General features: G+C 46.9%; 1 protein-coding gene and 1 long non-coding RNA gene across 2 annotated transcripts in view; one reads left to right on the plus strand and one right to left on the minus strand.

Moving 5' to 3' along the window:
• Nucleotides 1-13081, minus strand: part of SORCS3 (sortilin related VPS10 domain containing receptor 3) — a 500711-nt gene extending 487630 nt beyond the window's left edge. The window contains exon 1 of the mRNA XM_048857132.2: nucleotides 11990-13081. Within this exon, the coding sequence (XP_048713089.2) occupies nucleotides 11990-12811 (822 nt within the window). The 5' untranslated portion in view covers nucleotides 12812-13081. The remainder of the gene's footprint in view (nucleotides 1-11989) is intronic.
• Nucleotides 13082-13648: 567 nt separating this feature from the next.
• Nucleotides 13649-25429, plus strand: LOC125639616 (uncharacterized). The gene is made up of 3 exons (XR_007357537.2): nucleotides 13649-13966; nucleotides 23791-23955; nucleotides 24834-25429. It is a non-coding gene; the product is annotated as an uncharacterized LOC125639616 (long non-coding RNA).
• The last annotated feature ends 1401 nt before the right edge of the window (nucleotides 25430-26830 follow it).

Genomic DNA, 26830 nt, shown 5'->3' on the forward strand with positions numbered 1-26830 from the left:
TTCAGGAATTAGCTCTGCCAGGTGAATACCTCTTCCTGTGGTTGAACTCCATCAGCGAGAACTCAACTGCTCCTGCTTTGTGCCTTGGCTCTCCAGGCAGGCCCTGTATTCCTCCCCTTCCGAGGTATCAAAGTTTTTCCTTACCAGTAAGCTCAGGCAGTCTTCTCATTCACTGCCCCAACTTCCCCAGCGGCTGGTAGGGGAACTCAGGTGGGACTTCTGCTCCCGGCTCCAGCTCAGGAACCCTCTAATCAGGAGCCAGATCTGCTGCATCCCTGGGCTACTTTGTCTTCTCTCATTCTGAGAGCGATTGCAGCCTCATTCTCTGAAGCCCTTAGCTACTCTCAGCTACTGACCTTTACACAAACCCCTCCTGTTCCTGCCCAGCTAAACCTCATCCCTAATTAGTCCTTGCTCCCTGGCTCATCCTCCAGGTGCAGTCCAGGCAGTTAATTGGCCCACATGGCCACCTTAACCCCTTCAGGCCTCGGGTGGGGTGCACAACCCATCACAGGGAGTTATACCGGTATAACTAGAGTGGTTTAAATTCACACCTTAGCTCACAGCAGCATAACGTTCCCTTGTAGACAAGCGCTTTGAGTTCTTTTGAAAAACTGGCCCCAACACTGAGTGGTGAAGCTTGTGGCCTGCCGCTCAATCTAAGGCCTGGTCTACTTTAGGAAATTAGGTGACTATAACTATGTCGCTCAGGGGTGTGAAAAATCCACACTCCTGAGTGATGCTGTTAAACAAACCTAGCGCCCTGTGTAGACAGCACCCATCAACAGGAGAATTCTCCCGTTGACCTAGCTACTGCAGGGTACCTCCCGTTAGCATAGGTAGCGTCTTCACAGAAACACTACAGCATTTTAGGTGCAGACAAGCCATAGTGCTCATAGGGCCTTCACCAGCACAGCACTCCTGAGAGGTAGGGAAGGATCTGTAAAATGGGGATAACGCAGGGAAGGTGTCGCTGACCTAGAAAGTGAACTCAGGTCTTCCCAAGTCTCAGGCCAGTGCCCTATTCGCTTGTACACCCTTCCAATCCTATAGATGGGGTGGGGGGATTATTAGGCCAGGGCACTGGGAAGCAGACCTTAGGTGATCTATTCCTGCCATCGACTTGCTGTATGTCCGTGGGCAAACCACTTACAGCCAGAGTCTGCCCTGCATGCTGGGTGTGAAGTCAGTCCACATTCCTCTGGGGATGAAAAAGCCAGCGCAGCAGCTCCATCACCTTTGGAGAGGGTCCAGTCTGTCAGCCAGATGGTGGGGAGGGGACAGAGTCCCCCACACCTTCCCTTTGCAGACAGCAGGCACACAGAGAGGGGCATGCTAGAAGGGAGCAGGTACAGTGCTCCCCAGTGGATTCTGTCCAGCCCCGGCACAAAGATACAAGAAATAAGGAAGTTCTTCACACTGCCTCCCCAGCCCTTGTGCCCAGAGACAATCTGACCTTTGAGCCCTGCATTGCCTCAGTTGGCCAGTCACATGGGTGCAATGATACCTCCCTACGTCAAAGGACTGTTGTGAGGCTGGATCAGTTGACATTCACCCAGCACCTGGAGTGGAAACACACGCACTGCCTGTGGGAAAAGCCTCACAAATTATTTTGTGGGCTCACAAAACCAGTTTGAGTCCATTCAACTTTATTTCCTGTAACTTAATCCCCTGGGATTTCCATGTGCCCACGGAATTTCCATTACTTTCAAAATCACTAGCTAACAAGCATCCTGTTTAGAGGAACCTCCTATAGGCTCAGTTCTCATACAAGTAGATGACCCCTCTACTGTGAGTATGTTTCCTCTGGATGCTCTGCTTTCTACCTACCTGCTCCCTTTTCCACAGTCTCTCTGCATATGTTTCTTAGGCCTTGTCCAAACCAGAAAATGGCACCCATTTAACTAACTTGATTTGAAAAGTGATTTAGCTGAAAGGATGCCAGCCTCTGACGCAGATGCACTTACATCAGTTTTAAGTCAGGGGTTCGCACCAATTTAACTAGATCAATTTTTAAATTATTTTAGTTGAAGCAGTGCAACTTTCTAGTACAGACAGTCTTATTCTGCCCACTCTTGGTTCCACTTTTCATCCTAGTTTTCCCCTCCTTCCTTCTCCCCTTTTCACTCAATCTCTTGTAAGTGGAACACAAGCTCAACACTTGAGTGAGTTTAAAACTGTATTAGAATAAGCTATATTTTTCTGGGAAGTAGTGAGGTCCAGTGGGTAAGGAACTGGTGTGGGAGACCTGGGTTCTGTTGCTGGCTCTGCCATTGGCCAGCGAGGTGAGGCTTGAGCAAGTCACTTTGCCACAGTGTGCCTGTTTCCCCATCTGTAAAATGCGGGAAAATGCCACTGACTTTCCTTTGTAACGAGTTTTGAGATCTGTGGATGAAAAGGACCATAAAAGAGCTAAATTTTATTTCTGCAGTATTTTCTATCACCTCTAAAGTGCTGGACTGGCAGCCAAGACCAACCGGGAGTGGTTCAAAGGGACCTCACCCCCGCATTAGAGGCACCCTTTGTGAAGTGTGCCTTTAAATGTTTATCTTTGTGTTCAAGGAGCCCCACAAAAACCCCTTCGGTGCATGTGGCAAGCATGGGTACAAATGACAATGGTTCTCGGTGCTTTCGCTATTGCTTAAAGCCCTGCTGGAGCCTCCCTTCAGACACAGCTGATGTCAAGTGGCCAGTTCCATCCGTTGCTTTCTTTTCCCTTAGGCAATGAGATGTTCCAAGGGCTCCACCATGTATGAGCATTAGCGACCGCGCAGCACTGTTTCCAAGAGTAATACGATAATGCTTTATATTCATACAGCCCCTTCCATCTGACACTCTCACGTTGCTTTACAAACAATAGGAAACTAATTCATTTCAGTCTGGCAAGAGCCCTGTAAGGGAGGGAATTATCATCCTTTTGCAGAGGGGGAACTGGGCCACCAGAGACGGAGTGACTGGAATTGAACGCAGATCTCCCACCGCCCACACCAGTGTTTTAACCACAAGGCCCAGCCTGAGTTAGTAGTAGTATTCCCCTGGTAGAATTACGATGAGGTAGTGAGCTTCTGCCTCCCCGGATTCCCTCTGCAGTTTCAAGTGGATGTAATTCCAGTCTTAGTCCTTGATCCCATCCCAACCCCCACCCTGGCCTGGTCTACACTGGCAATGGCATGTAGGGTATGGGTAGCTACATGCCACAGTGAAAGGCAGGCTGTGTCCACACTGCTGCATGTAATCACATGTGCCAGTGAACGGCAGCAGGGAAAGGCTCTGGCAGCAAGAGCAGCTGGAGTCTCTCCCCCTGGTGGTCAAAGGCTTCGGCAGCAGGGAAGCAGCGGGAAACTACCCTGCTAAAAATAGCGGTGTGGATGGGAGATGAACCACCTGGGTGCACAGTGAGCCATGTAAGGTACGTATCCTATGGACCTACGCAGTGCCTTACCATCTACGCTGCTATTTATACCCGTGCTAGGGGGGCGGGCAGCATCCGTACTCAACATGCCGCTGCCAGTGTAGACCTGCCCTCAGAGGGAAGGGGAGCGGAATGCTACAGACAGGAGAGGCTTGTGTAATGACCCCATCTTGGCCAGCACACTGGGGATTGAACCAGAGTCCTCCAGAGCTAAAAGCATGAGTAGCTACAGCGTGAGCTGAAGTCCCCTGACTCCTAGGCTGTGTGGACCAGGATCAGAGGCAGACCTATAACACACACTCACCAGTGGGTTACACTTGCACAGAAGAGGGGCTAGACCAGGAGTGATGGGAAGTGCAGAGGAAGTGACCAGCAGTGACACTCGGCAAAGAAGCGAGGGTGAAGGTTAAGAATCTTTCTGCCTGCCGGGAAGAGACAAAGGAGTACATTTCAGGGAGCCAGGAGAGTATGTGGGTCAGAGGGTCCTCACTTGATTGATAGCAGGGGGAGGAGGGTTACAGGCTGGCATGAAGGAGTGAGAATGAGCTGACTTCACTGCTCCAGTCTAGGACTGGGAGATTTGCCTCCCCTGCTCCAAGAGTTAACCGCATCCCTTTTCCAATCCAATCACAGGCAGCTGCTGTGGAGATGCTAGGGATTTTGCAGGCAGAGGGTTCAGGCTAGAGGTGAGGGTTGTGGTCAGCAGCAGCAGATGAGCCTCCCAAGCAACCAAGATCCTATCTCCAGGCTCAGGCAGTAATTAAAGAGAAACCAAAGGGGAAAAGAGAGCAGAAGCAACAATAGAATGCGTCCTAGATGGAAGCATAAAGCATTCAATTATGGCGTGGGCTAAGACTATTCACCTCACTGTGTAAAGGAAGCCTCTTACAGCTGGAGTTGCACTGAGTCAACGATGCCAAGTGAATTTCCAGTATTAATATTTTAGCAACATCCATCTTCCATAATGTATTTTACAGCCCCCTCTGGCCCCCTCCCCATTTGTGCAGCATTTCACTTTATTTTATTAAATGTCCACACTCCCTCTAGTGTTAGACTCCCCACTGGATGTGCTTTCAAGCTGCAGAACCCGAGATCTCTCATTTCCAAAGCTTTTGCCCCGAGGTTATATGGGGTCATGTTAGAGCTAATTAAAAGCAATGCTATTTTGGGCAACGAAGCCCCCTGATGCTTTTAAGATCTGTCTGGCTGGTGTTTCTGTTTCATATCAAGGGATAAAGGAGAAAACACCCGCAACACTCTTTGGATGTCACTGACCAGGATCATGCTCCAGTTGATTTCAATGGGAGAAGTATCGTGTCCTCAGCCATTTCCGACTAAAAAATTACAAGTGCTGCAATTATTTAACTTCTGCTTTTCTTGGATTCCTTTGTATTCTGGAAGTTTGTTGGCCTATTAAACGGGGAATTGCCCCTAACTTTAGCGTAAACCATTCATCATAGTGATATTTAGCACCCACAGCACCCTTTGGACCCGTGTTACAAACATTAGCCAATTAATTAATCCTCACATTATCCCTGACTATGATATTAATATCCCCCTTTTTCTAGATGGGGAAACTGAAGCAGAAAGAAAGGCTGGGATTTTCAAAAGAACCGAAGGGAGTTAGGGTTTGGGTACTTATGTCCCTGGAATATCCTCAGAAAATCCCAGATTCAAAGTCAGTGCCTGCATTAGATCCCAGCGACCGGGTTCCCAGTTCTCTGATCAAGCCACTATAATTTCATTATTCCCTGGTAGACTAGTGCATTAAGGTAAAGTGTGGTTCAGTATTTTATTAAAGGGATGCTATCAAACCTTTAAAAGAAAATGTTAAAACAGGGCCCTGACATGCTATGATCCCACACACGACCCTGTTGTGACACTGCAGGAGAATCAAAAAGTAAAAGGGACTATAAACTAAATGTGAGACTGACCAGGCTAGTTTCACCATCCCAGCTGAAAAAGTAATCAATCGGATAAAATCATGACAAGTAAAATAGGACAACATAGACAAGGATTATTTTAAAATCACAGTTATGTAATCACATCCTCTTTGTACAGGTTCTCTGCATGTATTTTTCTTCCCAATTGCACTGTTTGTTTCTGCAACACTAAAGCCATAAAGCAAAACAAAATCTAACTACTGTGAGAGGATTTTCTTTTTATTAAAATCATCTCTCCGATGCATCCAGTTGTTATTTGGTTGATCTGTGTCAGCGACAGGGAACCTAATGCCAGATGATGCTGAACCAGCTGTCAGTTTGGGACCTCGAGTGGCGATTTGGACTTTGTGAAAGTCAGAGTCAGCTCTGGTGGGATGGGGGCATATTAGAAGAGAGATCCTGGACAGGGAAGAGGAGTAAAAGGGGAGAATGCCATACACCCTTACAGTGCTGTACATCAGCTGGTTACCTGACATGGGAGTTGAGCACACTCCGTACTCGCGGGATCGGGGCTCTAAGTAATTAATAACGTAGGGCCAAATTCTCCAGCAAAGCTAAATGTCTCCAGCAAAGCTAAAGTTAAAGGAAAGTGCCATGCTTGGAAGGGAACAGAATCCTTCCCTACCCACAATATAGGGCACAGGACACCTGTGCAATTTGACCTCAGCTACCACTACTGATACATCCTCTTGCATTCAACCCCTCTGTGGAGCTGCAATCCAGTGGACCTGGAAAGTTCACAAACCCACTGGCCATGTGTCCCTTCCCCTGCCCACCCAGGAACCCCTGCAGAAAAAGCCACTGCAGAACTCAGCTGCACAGCCTCCAGTGATCCTCGGGTTCTCTCCCTCATCTTCAGCTTCACTGCTAGGAACTATCCCAGGCCAGATCCTCAGCCGGTGTAAACTGGCCTAGCTCCAACAACTTCAATGGAGGTATTTCTGCCACACTGTGGATCTGCTACAGTCACAGGATTTGACCCATAATGCTTTCCGACCCACAATCACTGCGAGTTAACTAATCCTGACAACTCAAGGCAGGCCTAACCTGGATCTTTAAACCCAAACACGACTAATTTTAAACCTGACCAGATCCCAACCTGCCCCTACAATTTGGGCTTAGATCTAAAACCAGAACTGGCCTGGTATCAGTTTGAGATCCTTATGCACTTTCTTGTCATTTTACCACCCCCATACCAGAAGCCAACCTCTAGCTTGGCTTCAAACCCAAACCTACTTCCACATGCTACCTCCACTTACAACAGACACTTCCATCCCCCATTTTACAGATAAGTCAGCTGAGGCACAAAGATCTTACATGGCCTGATCCTGCAAATCTCCCACTGACTGCCAGATTGGGTCCCATGTACTTTACTCAAAGTCATACAATAAGTAATTGGGTAGAGCCAGGATTAGAACTCAGGATCCTTTGTTCCTCATGCTGCATTCTAACCGTTAGATTTCAACACTTCCCAGATGTTACTGCAGTATTATTACCCAAAATCTCTACCTATTTATCCAGTTATAATCCTGATCACTTGATCTGATTTATTTTCCCGTTGCCTAGAATATGGGATATACCTGCCTCCACCTCACTGCCTGGGGAGAACTCCCCTGCCTACCATCCATTCTCTACCCAACTTAAACCAACTTCCAAGTCTTCTTTTCTTGCAAGTAGATGACTCTTCTCCTTAAACACACAGTTGGTTTGGTTTCCATTTAAATTGGTGCAAAATCTTGGGTACAAATCATAGTCCCCATCCTGCATTCCTTGTGCACCCAAAACTTTTGGGCTATACCCTGAAACTTACTGCAACCAGAAAACTGAAAACGATCGGTTCACTCTTCAACCGTGAGCTGTGATAGCAGCTGTGGCCTGTGACTTTTAGCAGGGTTGTGGGGCAAGAGCATCTGCAGTCTTGAATGGGTTCAGAGGCAACACATAAGGAATGCAGCAGCAAACCCCTTAAAGTTTCTTTCCATGAGATATCAATCCAATTTTTCAATGAAACCAGCCTGGAGATAAGTAATTGGAAGGAAGTATCCTCAGGCTCTTTTCTCATGCCCTGGCAACATAACACAAACCTCAAAAACAATTACACCATGTCAGCATTCCATTTTTAGTTCTCCACCCCCCTTGAAATATTAATTAAAAACTTATTTTTTTCTGGCAAAGTCCCAGAGAATGATTTTTGTGCCAGACTTCATTATTAGGCATGGTAGGGAAGGGAAATGCATTAAGATATTGTGACACAGAAGCTGATTCCAGTTGTGATGAGACTACCATCTATAGCCAAAAACTATTTGAAAAAAAAATCTGGGTAGCACAGCAATTAAAATATCTCCCAAGTGCAGTACAATTAATCTGGCCACTCCGTCACTATCTTGCATGTTATAAGTAAATATTTTAGAATGCAACCCAAGTGGAGCACTTGCCAGCCAAAGCCTGCATTTCCTGACTAAAAATCCTTTCTCAGCAGAGCTATCCATTTGGAATTATAAATATTTCTCTCTCATGTTCTCCCCACCACATAATGCATTGTTAGGCACCTTAATTAAAAGCCACCTGGCACATATTACAGCCACCGGGCTCCCCCTGCTTGTAATTCACCATTGTGAAGGTGAGCAAATATCTCGATGACAAACAATTTGTATGTTAGCAGTTTGGCAGTCTCATCAGATTATTGCCAAAGGCATTTGTTAGAGTCGCTCCCGAGAAAGGGCTGACAGCAATGCAAGTTTTTATACCACTTTCCTTTCACTGAGTCATTTGTCAGCCCACTGAGCAGGAGGCTTCATTTGCACAAGGAGAGGGAAATAATTCTGGTGCTTCTGTGTATACACATGATCCAAAGGGTGTATACACAGAAGGGTGTCTCCCCCTGCCTCCAGATCTTTTTGTGGAACTTGCATCTACATGAGCCAGAGAAGACAAAGAATTAAAAGGACTTCTGGGCCATTTACTCCAATCACTTGTAGTAGTTTCCGCTACACTAACCCCCCAAACAGGGCCTGCTACCAGTAAGGACAGCTATATTTTGTGCTATAGCATGAAGTCAGGGTGTCTCAATGGATAATTGATATTTGTAATGGTTTCTGAGAAAAAAAAGAAAAAATACTTTAAAATATTAAGTTTCCAATTCTTCTGTTTGTGAAGAAAACCCCTTCTGAACATGAACTGCTGCAGTGCAGTCTTTGTTAGTCTGCAAACGAAATGAAAAAGTAACTCTAAAGGAGGTGTAAACTGCCACATTCATCTCAGACTGGGTGTTAACTCTGAAACCTAGTGGTGGAAGTCCCAGCAACTATTTCAATTGTGATAATTTCAGGAGAGACATCCACTGAGGTTTATTTTATTCAGCATGGCCGGTTGGAATAATCTCACAGGCTCCTCTATAGAACTAAGGTGGCAAGTTCTACCTTACTGTTCTTAACTTTAACTGTTCTCTAACTGTTCTCAACTTTCTGTGGAACAGTTGAGCTCCCCAGAATAGAACTCTGGGTGGGGCGAGGAGAGTTAGAAAAATCCAGCAGATAAAGTGATTTCCACAGGTAGGAGGAAGTTTGTAGGGAGTGGAAACTCTGGAGCAATGAAAACTCTCAGACAGATGGGGAGTAGTTAAAAAAAAGAGAGAGAGAGAAAAGATGGAGCGACATAATGAGTTTAAAGCATACAAATACTCAACTAACAACATATCCGTGTCCTGTGTATGTTCCCAGTGGATTTCCTTTAAAATAAAAAGCCTGTGGATTTTCCAAAAATGATCCCAACAGATTTTAGCAAAATTTCTCCTGAGTTTCCAAAAGCCTTTCCAATGAGCTTTTTCTTCCGGTCTACAGCTGCATTACTCATCCCTACAGTGAGGCAGCCTCAGTAACTTCTCTCAATAAATTGTTCTCTAGGGTAACCCAATTTACCAATAGAAGTGTCTGCCTTATGTCCAATATAAAATCCTCCCTTTTTTTAAGTTCAGTCACTTATGTCACGCCAAGCCACTCTTAATGGATGTGTGTAGAGAGTCTGCAAACCCCCCTTTGCATCAATAATGTTTTGCATTTCCACCGCAATTGCCATCAAAGGATCTCTGTGTTTTATAAACAGAAATTAATTCTACTCCACAACACCTCTTTTGTGGGAGGTAAGTAGCCTGACCCGGATTCTACAGGGAAGGTGAGTCAGAGAAATGTTAATAGTCTTGCCTAAGGTCACACGAGGCAGGGGCAAGAACAAAACCCAGATCTCCTGACTCCCAGCCCTTTACTTCTATCTCAAGGCCACCCTTTCTGAATCATATACATATGCCCTCCTCACTGCCCCAAGACTTCCAGCATAATGATGGGACATGAGTTAATATCCTCCATGTATTTCTAATTTCCTTTCCTGCGGTTCTACCTCTACTGCCAGTTAAGAAAATATGTGATTCAAGGTTTTAGATTGGGCATCATTGTAGTCTTGGTGATCAGAGATATCATAACCCTTAGCCCTAATCTCAGCCAAACCACTGTTTCATTGTGTGACCTTGGGCAAATTGCTTGACCTCCTCGTACCAGATTCAACCCAACTGGAAAATTGGGTAAAGGCAGGACTGCAGTACAATATCAGGCACGGCATCTGCCTCTCCCAGATAATACATGAAAGTACCTCCATACACTGTCAAGTTCAAGCATGTAACTTTCCCTGTAGACTCGCACAATACACTGCCTTAAAAACAAATAATAATGAATGACAAACTACAGTATGTATTCTCCAAAAGGGACAGTGAAGAAAACCGAGTCTCTAAGTACCAAACCTCAGATTTGACAAATCATGGCATGAGAACACTATTATTTATTAGCATGCTTGCTTGTCACTCCCACATATACCACTCAGTTATTCTCTTCAATAAATACAGCCACAAAAGTAGCCAAAAGGTTTCCATACACAGTGTCATGACAGAGGCAAAACCATAGTGAAAAGCCCTGAACAATCTGACAGTCTTTAATTTATTAGCCTTATCAGTGACCTGAATTTAAAACATAAATAAAGCTGCTTTTTTAAATGACACATTTCTACAAAAGAGAGATATAAGCAAAGGAGATTTTTAAAATCCCTTTCTGAAATGCACCTTGAAAAAACCTTTATTTCCAGAGTGTCTGGAGAATGAGTCCCCTTTGCTAGTTTAATAAGAATTACAAATAACTATTAGGAATCCATATGCTAGCTCCTTTCCTGAGTCTCCTTCAATTCAGCACTGAAATGAAAACAAGAAACAGGGCTTATAGACTCTTTTTTTTCACTACATTCCTCCATACATTTTTAAAAAAACATACGGACAATGTAATGCTAAAATATACCATATGCAGCTTTCAATGAATATTTGTTTTCATCTTAAGTGATTGTGGAATTCATGTCTAGCAAACACAGCTACCTTTAAAAACTGAATAAATCTAGGTAACATCTAGATAGCTGTCAGCATGATTAGGTAAGTAAAAATAAATAACAATGAGATAAAACTTCCATTCAGAAAAGCATAGAGAGATGGCTGAATTGTACATTGCCTAGATAGGCAGGCCCCAAATGATCCTTCAACCCCAGGTGTAATACAATTTTCAGATCTGGACATTCCACTTTATACTTCTAATTGCCTCGTGCACATTTCCAATATAGGCAAAACAGTACAAGAGGTATGTTCAAGGCAGTGAGGAGCTGTAATAATCAGAATAATGGGCACATTGTCACCCTATATCAGGGTTTCCTGAACCCTTGAAATTATGCCCGCTTTCAGGCTTTATGGCGCAGTGGAAATAGTATGTCTTATATCAGGTTAAAATAAAATTGAAATTCCCTTATGGCTGTCCTGGGAGTATAATAAAGCATGGAGCTAGATAGGGTAGCAGTTGCTAACATAACAATGTTCCTTTCACCGCTCTATCCAGCAGGCAGACGCTGGGCACAGATGCTCTTCAAGAGCGCCGCCTTTTGACACAAACCGGGCCCAGCAAGTCTCCAGCACAAACTTTCACTGGTGCCTGAACTAATTTTTAAATTGGTCGTTTATTGACTTGGGGGAAGGAATGATATGCAATTGATTTTTTTTTTTAATTCTGCTTCACCTTCTTTGCTCCTCTTTCGAACCCATTAAGCAGCGTGTGTTTCTACTGCTTAAATGAATGAATATGAGCTGCCTTGCCTCTAACAGGCAGAGCACACAACCTCAGAGGTTTTGTTTTGGGGGTTGTTTTTTTTTTACTGCACATCATTCATTTTCCCGCACAGACCCACTGAGGCATTTCAAGGTACATATTATATATATAAAGAGAAACAGCAGAAGGAGAATCAATGGACAGATGCCGGGGAAGCCACGCAAAGGAGGAGTCTCTCTCTCCTCCCTGTGGAGAGGGGAGGGAAATTGGGTTCAAAACAGATCCTCCGGTCTAACTTCCCGGAGCTCAGACCCGGTGCTTTTCGTGCTGTCTAGTCAGGATGAACACTGGGTGTCTCTCTTTTCTCCCCACTCCCTTGTGCGAGGGAGGCCGCAGCTTTTTCAGACAAACTCCCCGGGACGCGCCTGAACCCAGAGCAGAGCCGGAGCAGCCGAGCTCTGTGCAGACAGACACATTCCCCTGCCCGGCCCCGCATCGCCCCGCGTACTCACGCTGCTGTTGTGGCCCGACCAGTGCACCATGGCTTGGTTGTGCGCCGAGTCCCCGGTCAGGGCGAAGGTGGTGCTGGTCAATTTCAGCTCCTCGCCTGCGCGCATCTTGGTCACTTTCCCTTCCTCCTTGGAGCCCCTGGCTTGAGCCCGAGTCACTTTCTGTCCGTCCGCCCAAGGGCTGCCCCCTCCTGCCTGGCCACGGCCAGGGGCGAAAAGTTGGGGGGCCCCGCTGCTCCTCCTCGCCCTGGGCAGCAGGGGCTGGGAGCTCGTCACTTTGCCCACCGAGCCGCCTGCCTCCTGGGCATCTCCGGGCGGCAGCAGGAGCGTCTCCTCCCGGCCATAGGCTCCGCTCCCCTTCGCCATCCCCAAGCGCTGCGGAGCCGGGGGATTCCCGGGCGCCTCCCCAGCCCAGCCATCCCCCTTCGCCCCGCTCCGGCGAGCCTCCCCGGCGCCCCGCGACCCCTCCGCCGCTCCCGCTGCCGGCTGGCCCCTTCCCCAGCCCCGATCCTCTTCCAGCACCACAACCGGCGCCTCGTCCTCTTCGTCCGCGGCCCCCCATCCTCCGCCGGGCTGCCCCTCCGGCAGGGCTGCTTCCCTGGCGAGTCCCCCGTCCCTGCCCCCCGGCCAGCGCAATAATCCCCGCGGCGGCAGCTCCGGCTGCTGTTCCACCCGCGAGGAGGGCGAAGAAGGAGCAGAGGATGAGGAGGAGCAGGACCTGCAAGTTATTTCGGCGCCGGTGAGACAGCAAGCGAAGAGCAAAAGCCATGTCCAGGCGAGCAGCGCGATGGAGCAGGCTGGGTACCAGCCAGTGCCCCTCTCCATGCCTCGCCGACGGAGTTGGGGAGTTTGGGGCGGGGGGGGGTTTCTTAAGGGGAGGGGGACTGGGTTAGCCGTAGTAGGATTTGTAAAGGCTCCTCTCTTTCCCCTTCTCAGCCTCGGAAACGGTGACCAGGAGGGAGGGGGAAAAAAACCCCAACTCTCTCCCCGGTAGTTGGATCTTGTTCTTTACTGTTGGTGGGATTTTTTTTTTTTTTTTTTGAAAAGTGCTTTTCAGTGAAACTGTTCACGTTCAAGGATTTGATCAAGTGAGAGGGTTACACCACACGGGGGAGGAGCCGAGGCGCCCTCGCCAAGTGCCGCGGCTGAAATATACTAGCCATTCACCAACCACGCTGCTGCGTTTCCACGGGAATGGGGGGGCGCAGAATATTGGGGGGGGGGGGAGACGCCTAGAATAAAATAACTAGAGAAGGACTGCCTAGCAGTTCTCCGTGTGTGTGTGTGTGTGTCTGTGTGCGTAAAACACACAAACACTCACAGGTCAGGGGAAATGCTGGGAGATCCTTCCCTAGCTATTCTGTACGTACACACACAGACAACCAACATTGTTATAGAAGGGTCACCCAATATAGCTCCACGGACAGGCAGACAGACATCGGGACACAGGGACAGACCGAGAGCGAGCGAATCTGTGTATCAGCACAACACAAAAGAGCTTCAGAACGATCCATCCGGATTGCTCCTGACGTGAGTGTGTGTGTCTATCTCCACACACACAAAATAGTTACAGAAAGATCGCCCGGTATTTTTCCATGGATAGACCCACAGACTGTGTGTGTGAGAGAGAGACAGACAGACACACATCAGGTCACACACACACACGGTCTGTCAGTCTACCTATGGAGAAATATACAGCAGAATACCTGGGGGCATAACGCAACACATCTGTCGGGGGATCACCCCAGTTTAGTATTTCCCCAAACCTCTGTGTCTGTGCGTGTAAGAAAAAGCCATAGGAAGATCAACCCAAGTATTTCTCCTGACATACAACAGAGGGTGAAACAAAATACCTTTATCTGCGTGTGTCCAGGATAACCTGATGTGTGCGTGCCAGAACACCTCTGTGTGGACACGAAGATCAGCCAGTATCGCTTCTGAGGCGTGAGTGAGAGAGAGAGCCGGTATTTCTTGAGAAAGGTACGGACCCTGTGTGTGTAAATCAAAAACAGCTTTGGGAAGATAAGCCAGCCTTACTCCTGAAATACTGGGGCGGCAGGGAGCAGGGGAGGGAAATATTTTGATCAGAAAGCAAGAGAGCCGCAGAAAGCCCAGAGTCGCATTCCCCTCGGCTTGTGCCGGGCAGGCCGGGGGAAGACAAAACCTCGGCCCTAGCCAGGACGCCCACTTTCTGTGTCTCTCTCCGGGAATTCAAAGCGATGGCTCACGGCAGCAGCCTCGCAAACTGGGCACCGCGTGCGCCCTTGGGGCCTGCTGGGGGGGGGGGGTTGGTTTTCGTTTCCCCCCCCCATCCCCAAGTCAACTCAGGTGGCAGGGCGGGGTGCTACAGGGGGTCCGGCCCGATCGGCTGGGCTTCTGCGAGAGTGTGGTGGGAAGGGAAGCCGAGGGAGGGACGTCTCGGCTGTCCACACGCATTTGCGGGTCACTACGGTCACATTCACATGTCTCCAGGTCCGCTCGGGGCAGTTAAGAACACGATGGACTCCAAAGACAGGTGGACACTTTCCGCTCCGATTTCCTCCCTGATCTCCCCCTCCCGCTTTTCTCTGTATTTACTAGGACGGTGTCAATCCGTTTTGTGATAATCACTGCATCCCGCTGCAGATCCGAGCCTTCCTTTGCCCATCCCTCTCTCTCTTTTGATCCCGGGATCGCTTATTCCGCAAGTCGCTGCTGTCTGCCCCCGTACACGGGGCAGGCAGCCACCGGCAGCCGCTGTCCCGCCGCAAGGAGGGGAAGCATAAGTTTTCTTTTGATCGCCTGACATCTGGAGTCAAACAGGAGAGTGGACGGGGCCGAGAGGAAGGGAGGGGAATTGTGGGGGAGGGGGAATCTGGGGAGGAAGAAGGATCTGGGGAAGGCTCTGTGGTTGCTGGATTTTGACTAACTGAAAAGGGCTTGGAGCTGGGAGGGGGATTTGGGGGTCTCCCTCGGGCTGACACCAACACAGGAAAGAGACAGGGAAGCCAAGCAACTAATCTGGATGCCACCGGTTTCTAATGGCAGTGTAGACAAACCCTCAGACTCTGGAGCTGCGGATGGGGGGGGGGGGGGTTGCTTTCCCCCCTCTCCGCCCCCCTTGCTTTGCAATTTCCAGGAGAACTACTCCGGCCGGGGAGCGGGGGCAGAGGGAGAGAACCATTAACTTTTGCAATAGAAAAAGAAAAGGAGGACTTGTGGCACCTTAGAGACTAAAAAATTTATCTGAGCATAAGCTTTCGTGAGCTGCAGCTCACTGAATGCATCCGATGAAGTGAGCTGTAGCCCACAAAAGCTCTTGCTCAAATAAATTGGTTAGTCTCTAAGGTGCCACAAGTCCTCCTGTTCTTTTCGCGAATACAGGCTGCTACTCTGAAACCTGTCAACAGAAAAAGAGAGACATTAAGGTCTGGCTCCTGCCAATAGGGATGCAGGACTGTACCTCTAGTGGTTAAAATCACACGACACAACTCCCTACCTCCCCTAGCCAGTCCCATTACCAGGGCTGCCCGCCGCAGTCGTGTGACACAACGACTCCTCTTGGTTCAGGGTAGCAACATGCCCCTACTGGGAGCAAGGAGGGAAAGGCTCCGTGACTGTGGATTTCCCTGTTTGCAGCGTTGGCGGAGCCACCTTGTCTCTCTGAACATTTCCCCTGCCAGAGACGTGTAATCTGTGGAGGAAGAGGAAACCTGGCAACGCTAATGAGATTATTTCACTGTTGCCACTCTCTGGCCTCTGGAACTGGCCACCGGGGTGAAGAGGGAAACTCATGGGGCATGGGTGAAACTGACAGTTGTACCCACTGGTTACCCAGCCTGGTTAGTCTCTAAGGTGCCACAAGTACTCCTTTTCTTCCAGCCTATTAAGACTCCCTGCTGTCAGCCTTGGAAACAACAACTCTGGAAACATTATATATATATTTGTAAACACAGTGACAGTTATTTTAATTAATGTGGAATCCGAATAAGTGGGAGTTGGGGGTGAGGAGGTAGTCAAACAAATCAACTTCCAACCCTGCTATTTTGGGTTTGGGTTCTATTAGGTTTCAAAGCTCAGAGCCAAAATGTTTAGGAGCTGACACTTTACTTGAGTGGGAGCAGAGAGATACCAAAGCAATAGGTGCCTTAGATGGAATTTATATATAAGCACACACAGGACATTGTATATGTGGGATCACATATCTATACACTCTCTACACACTCTTTTGTGAGATCTCAAAAGATGCTACAGCAGGAGGAAAAGGAGCTCTCTAAAAATCAATCGATCATTTCCAGGTGCAGTGGGTGAGTAGTATATCAGCAGTCTGTTCCATGTGGTATCATAGAATATCAGGGTTGGAAGGGACCTCAGGAGGTCATCTAGTCCAACCCCCTGCTCAAAGCAGGACCAATCCCCAAGACATCCGTACACATGATTATGTGAATTTCCCTGTTCTCCCGTTCCTCCCATTTCTGGTAGAAATTAACTGTGCCACTCACATTAGTTCCAAACCAAAAAGGAACAATGCAGGGAACCATCACCACCACAAAGGGAAATGGGGCTAACACCCTGAAATGGGGACACAGATCAGTCATGCAGTCAGAGAATCAGGATTGCCTCGGGGTTTTGCAAATTCTTTTGGGCCAATGCTTGCTTCTTCCTCTCTGCTTCTTTTGCATTGTGCACTAAATTAAAGACCCCTGTCAACATAAATATCTTCCTCTCAGAGACTATGAACAGAACATTCAAAAGCCACCATTAGAGCTTGGTTAGCTACTTACAGCCCATAGATCATCCCTTTTACCCTGTTCGAGAATTATCCAGGAACAGATTTTGATTTAATTTATTACAGACTTGCTCATCATTTTAAACTGTTAAACAAAATGGTCATAAAATCTATTCCTCATTCATGTTATGACTGATCTGACATGGGCCCAGATGCTCAAAGGTATTTAGCTACCTAATTCCCATTGAACTGCATGGGCCTTGGGTGCCTAAATACCTTTGAAGATCTGGGCCCAACTGCTCCCTAACTTGATGATGAACATGCATAAACCGGAGGGAAAGGTGTTCAGAACCTGAGACAAGTAGATGGTTCTGACACAAAACCTTGTGAAAAGGTGTTTCCTCAAGTATCCAAGAGATCTTCACTGTCTAGGAGCATTCTTGCAGATTAAAATGTTACTTGTACAAATGTTGTGAGACATGAATTAGACGGGATGTGAACACTGTCCAGGTGAATCTGTAGTTTTCATTCAAATAAGTGCTCAAATACTTTTTTTTTTTTTTTGCACATTCTCCCAGCTCTGGTAACCGTTCTCTGTTACTGCTCGAGCCCCAGTGAGGTTAATTAAATAGAAACCACAGCTCACACAAGGCTAGATTTTCAGAGCTCAGAGCCCGATTTTTCAAGTGGTCAGAGCTCATCAGTTGGTAGAGTTTCAAGAGAGCTCAACTCCCATTTAGGCACCTAGATAAGGGCCAGATTTTTGAAATAAAATCTGGAAAATGTGGTCTCTAGTGTCTCTTCTGCCGCTGTTAAATCACACACATTGACACAGGGATGCTCTGTTGGGGACCTTGTGACTATACAGAACCTCATTAAAATCACCTCTTTGTCAACTCCCTAATCCCTTGACTCTGAAGAAGAGCATAATAATAACTCCACTGTGAGAGTAAGAAAAAGTGATTGCGTGCTCTTGAGTTTTAGGACTGTATGAACAAGGGAGAGTATGTGTGGGACATTGCTCTCTACTGGATGGATTGAGAACTGCTTAATTGTGTACTTCCGTACTGCTAAGAAAGATTCTCTGTTAGCTCAAGTGGCAGAATTTTGCTTCAGGAGCAAGAGTATCTGGATTCTAACCCTGCTGCTGTTGGAAGTTCTGAGTGGCCATAGTGCACAGCATAGATTTTGTCCTAATATATTTCCAAGAATAGAAACTGAATAATCCTACCCAATATCCATTACTATCTTATTTAATCCCTGGAATAACCCATTATAATGTGGTCTAGTCCCCAACCGGCTGCAAATATCCATTCAAAGAAGCAGGAGCTGGTGCTAAGATTCTGTTAGCCCATGTTGATTGTTAATTGATCGCTTAGCGTTGTAAGGCTCCCAGATGCTGTGGCAACAGGCACCAACGCTGATTTCTAAGTGTGCGTGTGTTCTGAAAGGCAAATGAAAAGCCCAGATTCATGATAGTGGAACATGCCTATAAACAAGTGGGATCTGAGTTCCGTTAAGGAAATCCTGAAGAAAGTTGCAGGTTTTTGTTTTTTTTGGTGAGGGGAGTTTCAGGAAAGGAAAGGGAGATTCGAGTGATGCCTCCTGGTTCAAAGTAAGTAATAAATAAAGAGACACCTATGCTGCGTCATGACCTAGCCCTAATCAACCATATTCCATGACTTCACTGTATTGCTTGTGTCTGAAGTAGGGTCAGATTCTACTGCAGTCAGGTCACTAAAAGTTTTGCCATTTCTTCAATAGAAGCAGCAGCATATACTTGGACTGTAAAATGTGTGGAGAAAGGATTATATATGCCCCTCTGCTTCACAGAGCACAGCACATGCTCAAAGGCCAGATATTTTCAAGTATTCAGCATCAACAGTTTGGGACAGATTATTTATTTATTTGTTTGTTTATTTATTTATTAGAAAGAAAACTCAGCTCCTAATTAGGAACCCAAAGCAATGGGGCCACATTTTCAAGAGCTCACCATGGTTTTGTAAACCTAGCCCTGAGGGTCACCAAGAAAGCTGCTGAGTTCTGAGTGTTCCAAGATCCAGGCCGTATTTAGGTCCCTAAATGGGAGCAGAGCTCCTTTGAAAAGTTGGCACCAAGTGTGCCAGGCATAATGGAGAGAGACATAATCATGGCTTAAAATTTATAATATCCAGGAATATGACAAGTAATGAAATGTTCCCTCTGGAGAAAAATTGGATTGCCTATCTAGTATGAATTTTCATTTAACACTGGGCGTGAAGCACTTCTGCAGTATTTAGGTGGACTGTATCATTTTATGGATAATTTAAGATTAAAAGCCTGACATTCAAAGGGTCCGCTCATAGCTGACTGTGGGAATGAGACTGAGTGGTTTAGTAAATACGTCATGTTCTATTAAATCACCTACATGTTTCTGATCACTTAAAGTCAGATTCTGCTACTCTGACATATGGCCAGCAGTACCTTACTATGCAGGAAGTTCTAGTGAAACCGAGCTCTTGAAACCAGTGTGCCATTCATTACACTACTTCCCCACAGAACAGAGAGTCACATTCAAGGTTTCAGTCCCCGTCTTCAAGGTGCTCAATGGTAGGAGCCAAGAGTACCTAAAAGGTCACCCGACCCTCAGGAAAAGGATTGTGGCACAGCCCATCTCCAGGGTAAAATTCATCGGGACAGGAGATAGAACTTTCTCAGGGTCCAGTCCCAGACTGTGGAATGAACTCCCCTAGGAGCTAAGGACCATCCAAAACCTCAGCACCTTCAGAGCTAAGTGGACTTCTTCAACTTGAAGTTCTTATATCAAGACTGGATGCCTCTGTCTAAAAATGATACTCTAACTCAACCAGAAGTTATGGGCTTGATACAGAAATCACTGGGTGAAGTTTTATGGCCTGTGTTATGCAGAATATCAGATTTTTCTGGCTTGAAAATCTATCTATCCATGGTGGCCTTAAATGGTTTCATAATGTGGACCACATTTTAATGGATAATCTCAGAGGTCCATCTCCCCTCCCATTCACAATCACACAACAGCTCTGTGGCAAGCAAACTCAGAACTTATATGGCAAAGTCATAGGAGGAAGGTAATGTCATTTTAGCTGTCTTTTAATGCAACTTCACACCTGCCGACAAGATATTACAAGGATAACAGAAACATGGTGGAAGAGTAGTCATGACTGGAGTATAGTATTGAAGGGTATGTGCTGTTCAGGACAGACAGAAATAAAGGCAAAGGTGGTGGAGTAACTTTGTATATTAATGATGAGGAAGACTAAAGAAATTAGAAGTGACAGAATGTATAAGACAGAGTCTGTTTGGGCCAAAATCACTTTGGGGAAGAAAGCTACTAGAGGCTCCCCTGGGATAGTGCTTGGGGTGTGCTACAGACCACCAGGATCCAATTTGAATAGGGATAGAGACCACCCTAATGTTTTTAAAGAAATAAATACTACTGGGAATTGTGTAATTATGAGAGACTTTAACTTCCCAGATATGGATTGGAGGACAAATGCTACTAATAATAGTAGTGCCCAGATTTTTCTGGGTGGGATAGCTGACAGATTTCTTCACCAAATAGTTGCAGAAGCAACAAGAGGTAAGGCCATTTTAGATTTGGTATTAGTGAGTAGTGAGGACCCCATAAAAGAACTGGTTGTAGAGAACAACCTTGGTTCGAGCGATCATGAGCTATTTCAGTTAAACTAAATGGAAGGATAAACAAAACTCGATCTTCAACCAGGGTCCTTGATTTCAACAGCGTTAACTTTAACTTTAAAAAAATTAAAGGAATTAGTTGGGGAAGTGGACTGGACTGAAGAACTCAAGGATCTGAATGTGGAGGAGGCTTGGAGTTACTTTAAGTCAAAGATGCAGAAGCTCTCTGAAGCCTGCATCCCAAGCAAGGGGGGGAAATCCCAAACTGGAGGAGCAACATCTCGAACAGGTGATTAATAGAAAGCAGAACGCCTACAAGGCATAAAGTGAGAACTGCCAAAAGCCAAGCCGAGTTGGACCTTGCAAAGGGAATTACAATCAACAGTAAAAGGTTCTCTAGCCATAGAAATAAGGAGAAAACAAGGAAAGAAGAAGTGGGACCGCAAAACACTGAGGATGGGGTGGAGATTAAAGATTATCTAGGCATGGCCCAACACCTAAACAAATACTTTGCCTCAGTTTTAAACTAGGCTAATGAAGAGCTTAGGGGTAGTGGCAGGGTGGCTAATGGAAACAAGGATATGGAGACAGAAATTACCACATCTGAAGTGGAAGTCAGATGTGGTACCACAGTTGAGTTGGAAGTCAAACTCAAACATCTTAATAGGACTAAATCAGGGGGCCCACATAATCTCCATCCAAGAATATTAAAGGAAATAGCACATGAAATTGCACATTCAAATAGCAAGGATTTTTAATGAAGCTGTAAACTCAGGGGTTGTACCCTATGATTGGAGAATTGCTAATATAGTTCCTATTTTTAAAAAAAGGGAAAAAACGTGATCTGGGAAACTACAGGCCTGTTAGTTTGACCTCAATTGTATGCAAGGTCTTGGAACAAATTTTGAAAGAGAAAGTAGTTAAGGACATAGAGGTGAATGGTAATTGGGATAAAATACAACATGGTTTTACAAAAGGTATATCATGCAAGACCAACCTGATCTCCTTCTTTAAGAAGATAACTGATTTTTTAGACAAAAGAAATGCAGTAGATCTAATTTACCTGGACTTCAGTAAGGTATTTTATACAGTTCCACATGGGAAATTATTTGTTAAATTGGAGAAGGTGGGGTTTAATAAGAAAATTGAAAGATGGATAAGGAACTGGTTAAAGGGGAGACTACAACAGGTCATACTGAAAGGTGAACTGTCAGGCTGGAGGGAGGTTACTAGTGGAGTTCCTCAGGGATCTATCTTGGGGTCAATCTTATTAAACATTTTTATTACTGACCTTGGCACAAAAAGTACAAAAGCACAAAAAAGTAGGAGTGCGCTAATAAAATTTGCAGATGACCCAAAGTTGGGAGGTATTGCCAATACGGAGGAAGACAGGAATATCATACGAGAAGATCTGGGTGACCTTGTAAACTGGAGTAATAGAAATTGGGTGAAATTTAATAGTGGAAAGTACAAGGTCATGCATTTAGGGACTAACAACAAGAATTTTTGCTATAAACTGGGGATTTATCTGTTGGAGTGACAGAGGAGGAGAAAGACCTCGCTGTATTGGTTGATCACAGAATGTTTATGAGCCATCAGTGTGATGCAGCCGTGAAAAAAGGTTATTGCAATCCTAGGATGCATCAAGCCAATTATTTCCAGTAGAGATAGGGAAGTGTTAGTACCATTATGCAAGGCACTGGTGAGACCTCAGCTGGAATACTGTGTGCAATTCTGCTCTCCCATGTTTAAGAAAGATGACTTCAAACTGGAACAGATGCAGAGAAGGGCTACTAGGATGATCTGAGGAATGGAAAACCTACCTTATGAGAGGAGACTCAAAGAGCTTGGCTTGTTTAGCCTAACCAAAAGAAGGCTGAGGGGAAGTATGATTGCTCTCTATAAATATATCAGAGGGATAAATACCCAGGAGGGAGAGGAGTTATTTAAGTTAAGCGCCTATGTGGACACCAGAACAAATGGCTATAAACTGGTCATCAACAAGTTTAAGCTTGAAATTAGGCGAAGCTTTCTAGCCATCTGAGGAGTGAAGCTCTGGAGCAGCCTTCCAAGGGGATCAGTGGGGGCAAAAAACTTAACTGGCTTCAAGATGAGTTTAATACATTTATGGAGGGAATGGTATGATGGGACTGCCTATGACGGCATGTGGCCCATCGGTGACCGCCAGTAGAAAAAATCCCCAGTGGCCGGTGATGGGACACTAGATGGGACTCTGAGTTACTACAGAGAATTCTTTCCCAGGTGTCTGCCTAGTGGGTCTTGCCCACATGCTCAGGGGCGCTATGGCTAAGGGGGGTGCTGTGTGGCAGCACAGAGGGGTGCACTGCTGGTATAGAGTGAGAAACTGTTCCCAGCTGGCGAGAGAGTGCTGCATAGGGGGGCGCCCCGATTTCACCCTGCTTCCTCCCGGTGGAGGAATATGGGGCAGGGGGACAAGTGGTGACTCACAGATACTGCTCACACACCCCCCAACGTTCCTCCATGCCCCCTAGGGGGCTATAAGGGGGGGAACAATGGGGGAGCAAGGAGCAAAACCAAGCGCTCCATGCATCCAGGTCACTTTCCCCACCTGGGCTGTGCTGTGAGGTGAGCATCAGGAGCTGCTGCTCTGCTGCACTCCCCTTATGCAGCCCAGGTGGGGAACGTGACCCAGATGCAGGGAGCCCTGACATCGCTCCTCGCTCCTCCTCTCACATCCCCCTGAGGGGGGAGGAGCAGCGTTCGAAGGGTGGAGTGAGCAGCAATGCCAGCTGCTCTATGCATCCAGGCCAGTGTCCCCACATGGGTGCAGGAGGGAGGTGCAGGGGTTAGGGGTGCAGGAGCACGGCACAGAGGTTAGGGGTGCAGGGGTTGGGTGGCAGGGGTTAGAGGCACAGAGGGCACAGTGCAGCGGTTGGAGCAAAGTGGAGTGGGGAGCCTGGGGAGGCACCCACAGGGGCCAGGGTCAATGCGGACAGTGCCGTCCTCATGGGGGCCAGAGGCACCAAAATACAAATTCGCTCAGGGTTCCATTTTCCCTCGGGCCAGCCCTGGTCTAACTCATCACCATGTTTGGGCTCAGGAAGGAATTTCCCCCTGGGTCAGATTGGCAGAAACCTTGGAGGTTTTTCACCTTCTCTGCAGCATGGGGCAGGGGTCACTTGCAGGTTTAACTAGTATAAATGTGAATTCTCTGTAACTTGCAGCCTTTAAACCATTATTTGAGGACCTCAGTAACTCAGCCAGAGGTTAGCACGTACTACAGGAGTGGGAGGGTGAAACTCTGTTGCCTGTGATGTGCAGGAGATCCGATTAGATGATCACGATTGTCCCGTCTGACAAAGCCTCTGAGGAAGAGCCCGCTGTTCACAGTCCACCCCAAGTGGAATGCTAGTGACCCACAGATCACAGAGAACCTCTTCTCTGATCCATCTGTCAGGCAACAAGACACCACAGTAGACAGAGAGAAAAGGAGCCAAAGACAGGAAAGGAAGGAAAAACCCCCCATGAGATGCATTTTTCAAGTCCACAGCCACCGTGCACAACCAGAAAGATGGTTTTGAGAGGATGGAGCTGCTGTGACCACTGAAGCACCTCATTACAGGTGAGTAAAGCATTTTCACGGCTCCAAATCCTCATCCACTTTCCCCGCCTCATTGTCCCCACTGAAGAAAGTCTTTCCCCTGCCCCCACACAACCTAAGATGGGCTTAAAAGGGAAACAACAAGTTGTTTTGTTTCCTAGTCTCTAGTGCAGCTAAATTCAAAGCAACGGTTCTCTGTGAAAGCAGAATTACTTAATAAATTAGAGAGAAACACATCCAGCTGGGACCCCTGCTTGTGATGGTGGAGTCTGCCAAGCGACCGCACTCGGCCTGCCACTGCTCTGTGCTCTTTTGTCTCATGCAATAAACACAGCCTTTTAAGACTCTCACCTAAAGTTATTTCTTTTCTGGATCTTAAGAATAGCACCATAGAAAAGACACGTTGCACTCCAGCAGGTCAGGACTTTGTACCTGTCAGTTAGAGCAGCGGGGAGCATGTTTACTGGGGAGAAAGAAAAGAAAAGGAATTAATTAAAAAAACATAGCAACAGGCTGCTGACTGGAGGCAGGAGTCATGTCCCCTGTCCAACCCTGATAATCCCCATTGCTCCCGGGGTCAGATTCGATAGCAACAAAACCAATAAAGTCTCAGACATGCTCCTCACAGGGGTCTGGTTTAATTAAGCCCCACACAAATGGTTTTCAAACAATTCTAGAGGAAACTCTTCCCATTCCAACTAGTAGAGAGGGTCGGGAATTTTTTGACAACTTTTTTGTGGCAACATGGACATCACAGAGCACTGCAACCCCGGTGGATGCAGATTGCTTGAGCTCTGGAGAGGCCCATGGGGAAACCTTAAACATTGTCCCTTAAACCCCAACATCCAACACCAAGAAATACTGCAGCTGATTACTGAAACCCCCATGTTGCCCTCTAGCTCACATCTTACTCTCCAAATCCAAAACCATCAACAAAACAGAGGAGATCTGCCTCCCCCACCTCTACAACAAACCGGTGCTTGAGCCTGATGGAACACAGCTGTCGGCTGTACTACAGGTCATAGATACTGCTGAAATTAAATCTACCGTTCCCAGCCTACAGACCACCATGATTGAGATTCAGAGCGCACTACAGGCTCTACCCGGACGGCTGGGTGAAGCAGAACACAGCATTTCTGAGGTGGAAGATGATTTCAAAGAAAGCGAAGTACAGGTTATGAAGAACTGTAATGATATCAAGACTATGAAGGCCAACCTAATTGATCTAGAAAGCCACTCACGATGATCAGGACGCAGACAGTCTGGTTTTTGGCTTCTGTGACCCGGTGCCATTTAGGCTTGCTAGTGCCTGGTTTTTGACCAGAAAGTCTGGTTGAAAAGGGGACCTGGCAACCCTATACGATACCCGAACCAAAAGTCCAGTTACCACTGCGTGGGAGGAGGCATTGGGTCATTAACCTGGGCCAGCACCAGTTCAGCGGGGCTGCCTCCTACCTGCAGGCAAGTTCTTTGAGACAATGCAGCAAGTGACAGAGGGAGAAGGAGAGAGGAGCGAGTGATGGGGACGGGGTCTTGGGGGAAAGAGGTGGAGAAGGGGTGCGGCCTCAAGCGAAGCGTTAGAACAGGGACAAGGCTTTAGGGAGAAGAAGCAGGCCCGGGGGTGGGGCCTTGAGGGAAGAGGTGGGGTAGGGGTGGGGCTTTGGAGTCCAGTTACTAGCAATTAGAAAGGTGGCAGCCTTGACAATGTAACATCAGGATTGTGGGTATCTCTGAGGGAATAGAGAAAGGGAAACCCTCTGAATTTGTCCCTAAACTGCTAAGTTGTTGGATCTGCCAGTAGATTTTTGTTTTGATATAGAACGGGCAGTCCAGGCCCTTGCCCCCACACCCAGCTGCAGGAGTTGGGCCTAGAGCCTTGATTGTGAAGTTCCTGAAGTTTACCACCTAAGGAGCTTATGCTGCAGAAGTCCAGAAAGAAAGAAGGAGCAGTTATGGGGAGACTCAGCAATTAAAATACTGCTTTTAAGATTATGCCTGTGATGTGGTTGCATTGAGGTTGCAACCAAGCAAAGCAATTGGCCAGGAAGACAGACTTGGAGTATTTTATTAAACACCCAGCAAGGCTTCATATAAAGAATAGTGATAAGATATAATAATTCGGCTCCCTGCCGAAGGCAGAAAAATACTTCAAAAATCTGCAAACTCCTTCCTTGCAAGAGGAGACACCTATGGAATGATCGGACCGTATGGCTTTTATGTACTGCTCTCAAAGATCTGACATGGCTGCTCTAAACAAGTTGATGGGTGCTAGCTGATAATGACGCTAGTTCCTTTTGTTTTTGTTTGTTTCCCTCTCTCTCTCTCTTTCTCATTGGGATTGAAAGGTTAAAAGGTTATTATCAATTTATTTCTTAATAAATTAGATTGTCTTAATTCATGGTAAAGGAGCATCAATGTCAACTCTTTCAATTAGTAATATTTATCTCATTGCTTTATTAGATGATGCTTCCTTATGGATTAGGGTTGCAAACTGTCTAATCACACAAACTCAAACCCTGTTGCCCTGCCCCCACCAGCCCCTTCTCCAAGGCCCCGCCCTGCTCCCTCCATCCCCCCTCCCTCCATCGCTTGCTCTCCCCAACCCTCACTCACTTTCACCAGGCTGGGGTTAAGGGGTTCAGGGTGTGGGAGGGGGCTCTGGGCTGAGCCTGGGGCAGGGTGTCGGGGTGCAGGAGGGGTTGTGGGGTGAAAGCTCTGGGAGGAAGTTTGGGTGCAGAAGGGGGCTCTGGGCTGGGGTAGGGGGTTGCAATGCAGGAGGGTGTGAGGGGTGTGGGCTCTGGGAGGGAGTTTGGGTGCAGGAGGGGGTTCAGGGCTGGGGTGCAGCTTTGGGGTGTGGGAGGGGGTGCAATCTTTGGGAGGGAGTTTGGGTGTGTGA

Source organism: Caretta caretta, chromosome 7, assembly GCF_965140235.1.
Source record: "Caretta caretta isolate rCarCar2 chromosome 7, rCarCar1.hap1, whole genome shotgun sequence".
Taxonomy (NCBI): domain Eukaryota; kingdom Metazoa; phylum Chordata; order Testudines; family Cheloniidae; genus Caretta; species Caretta caretta.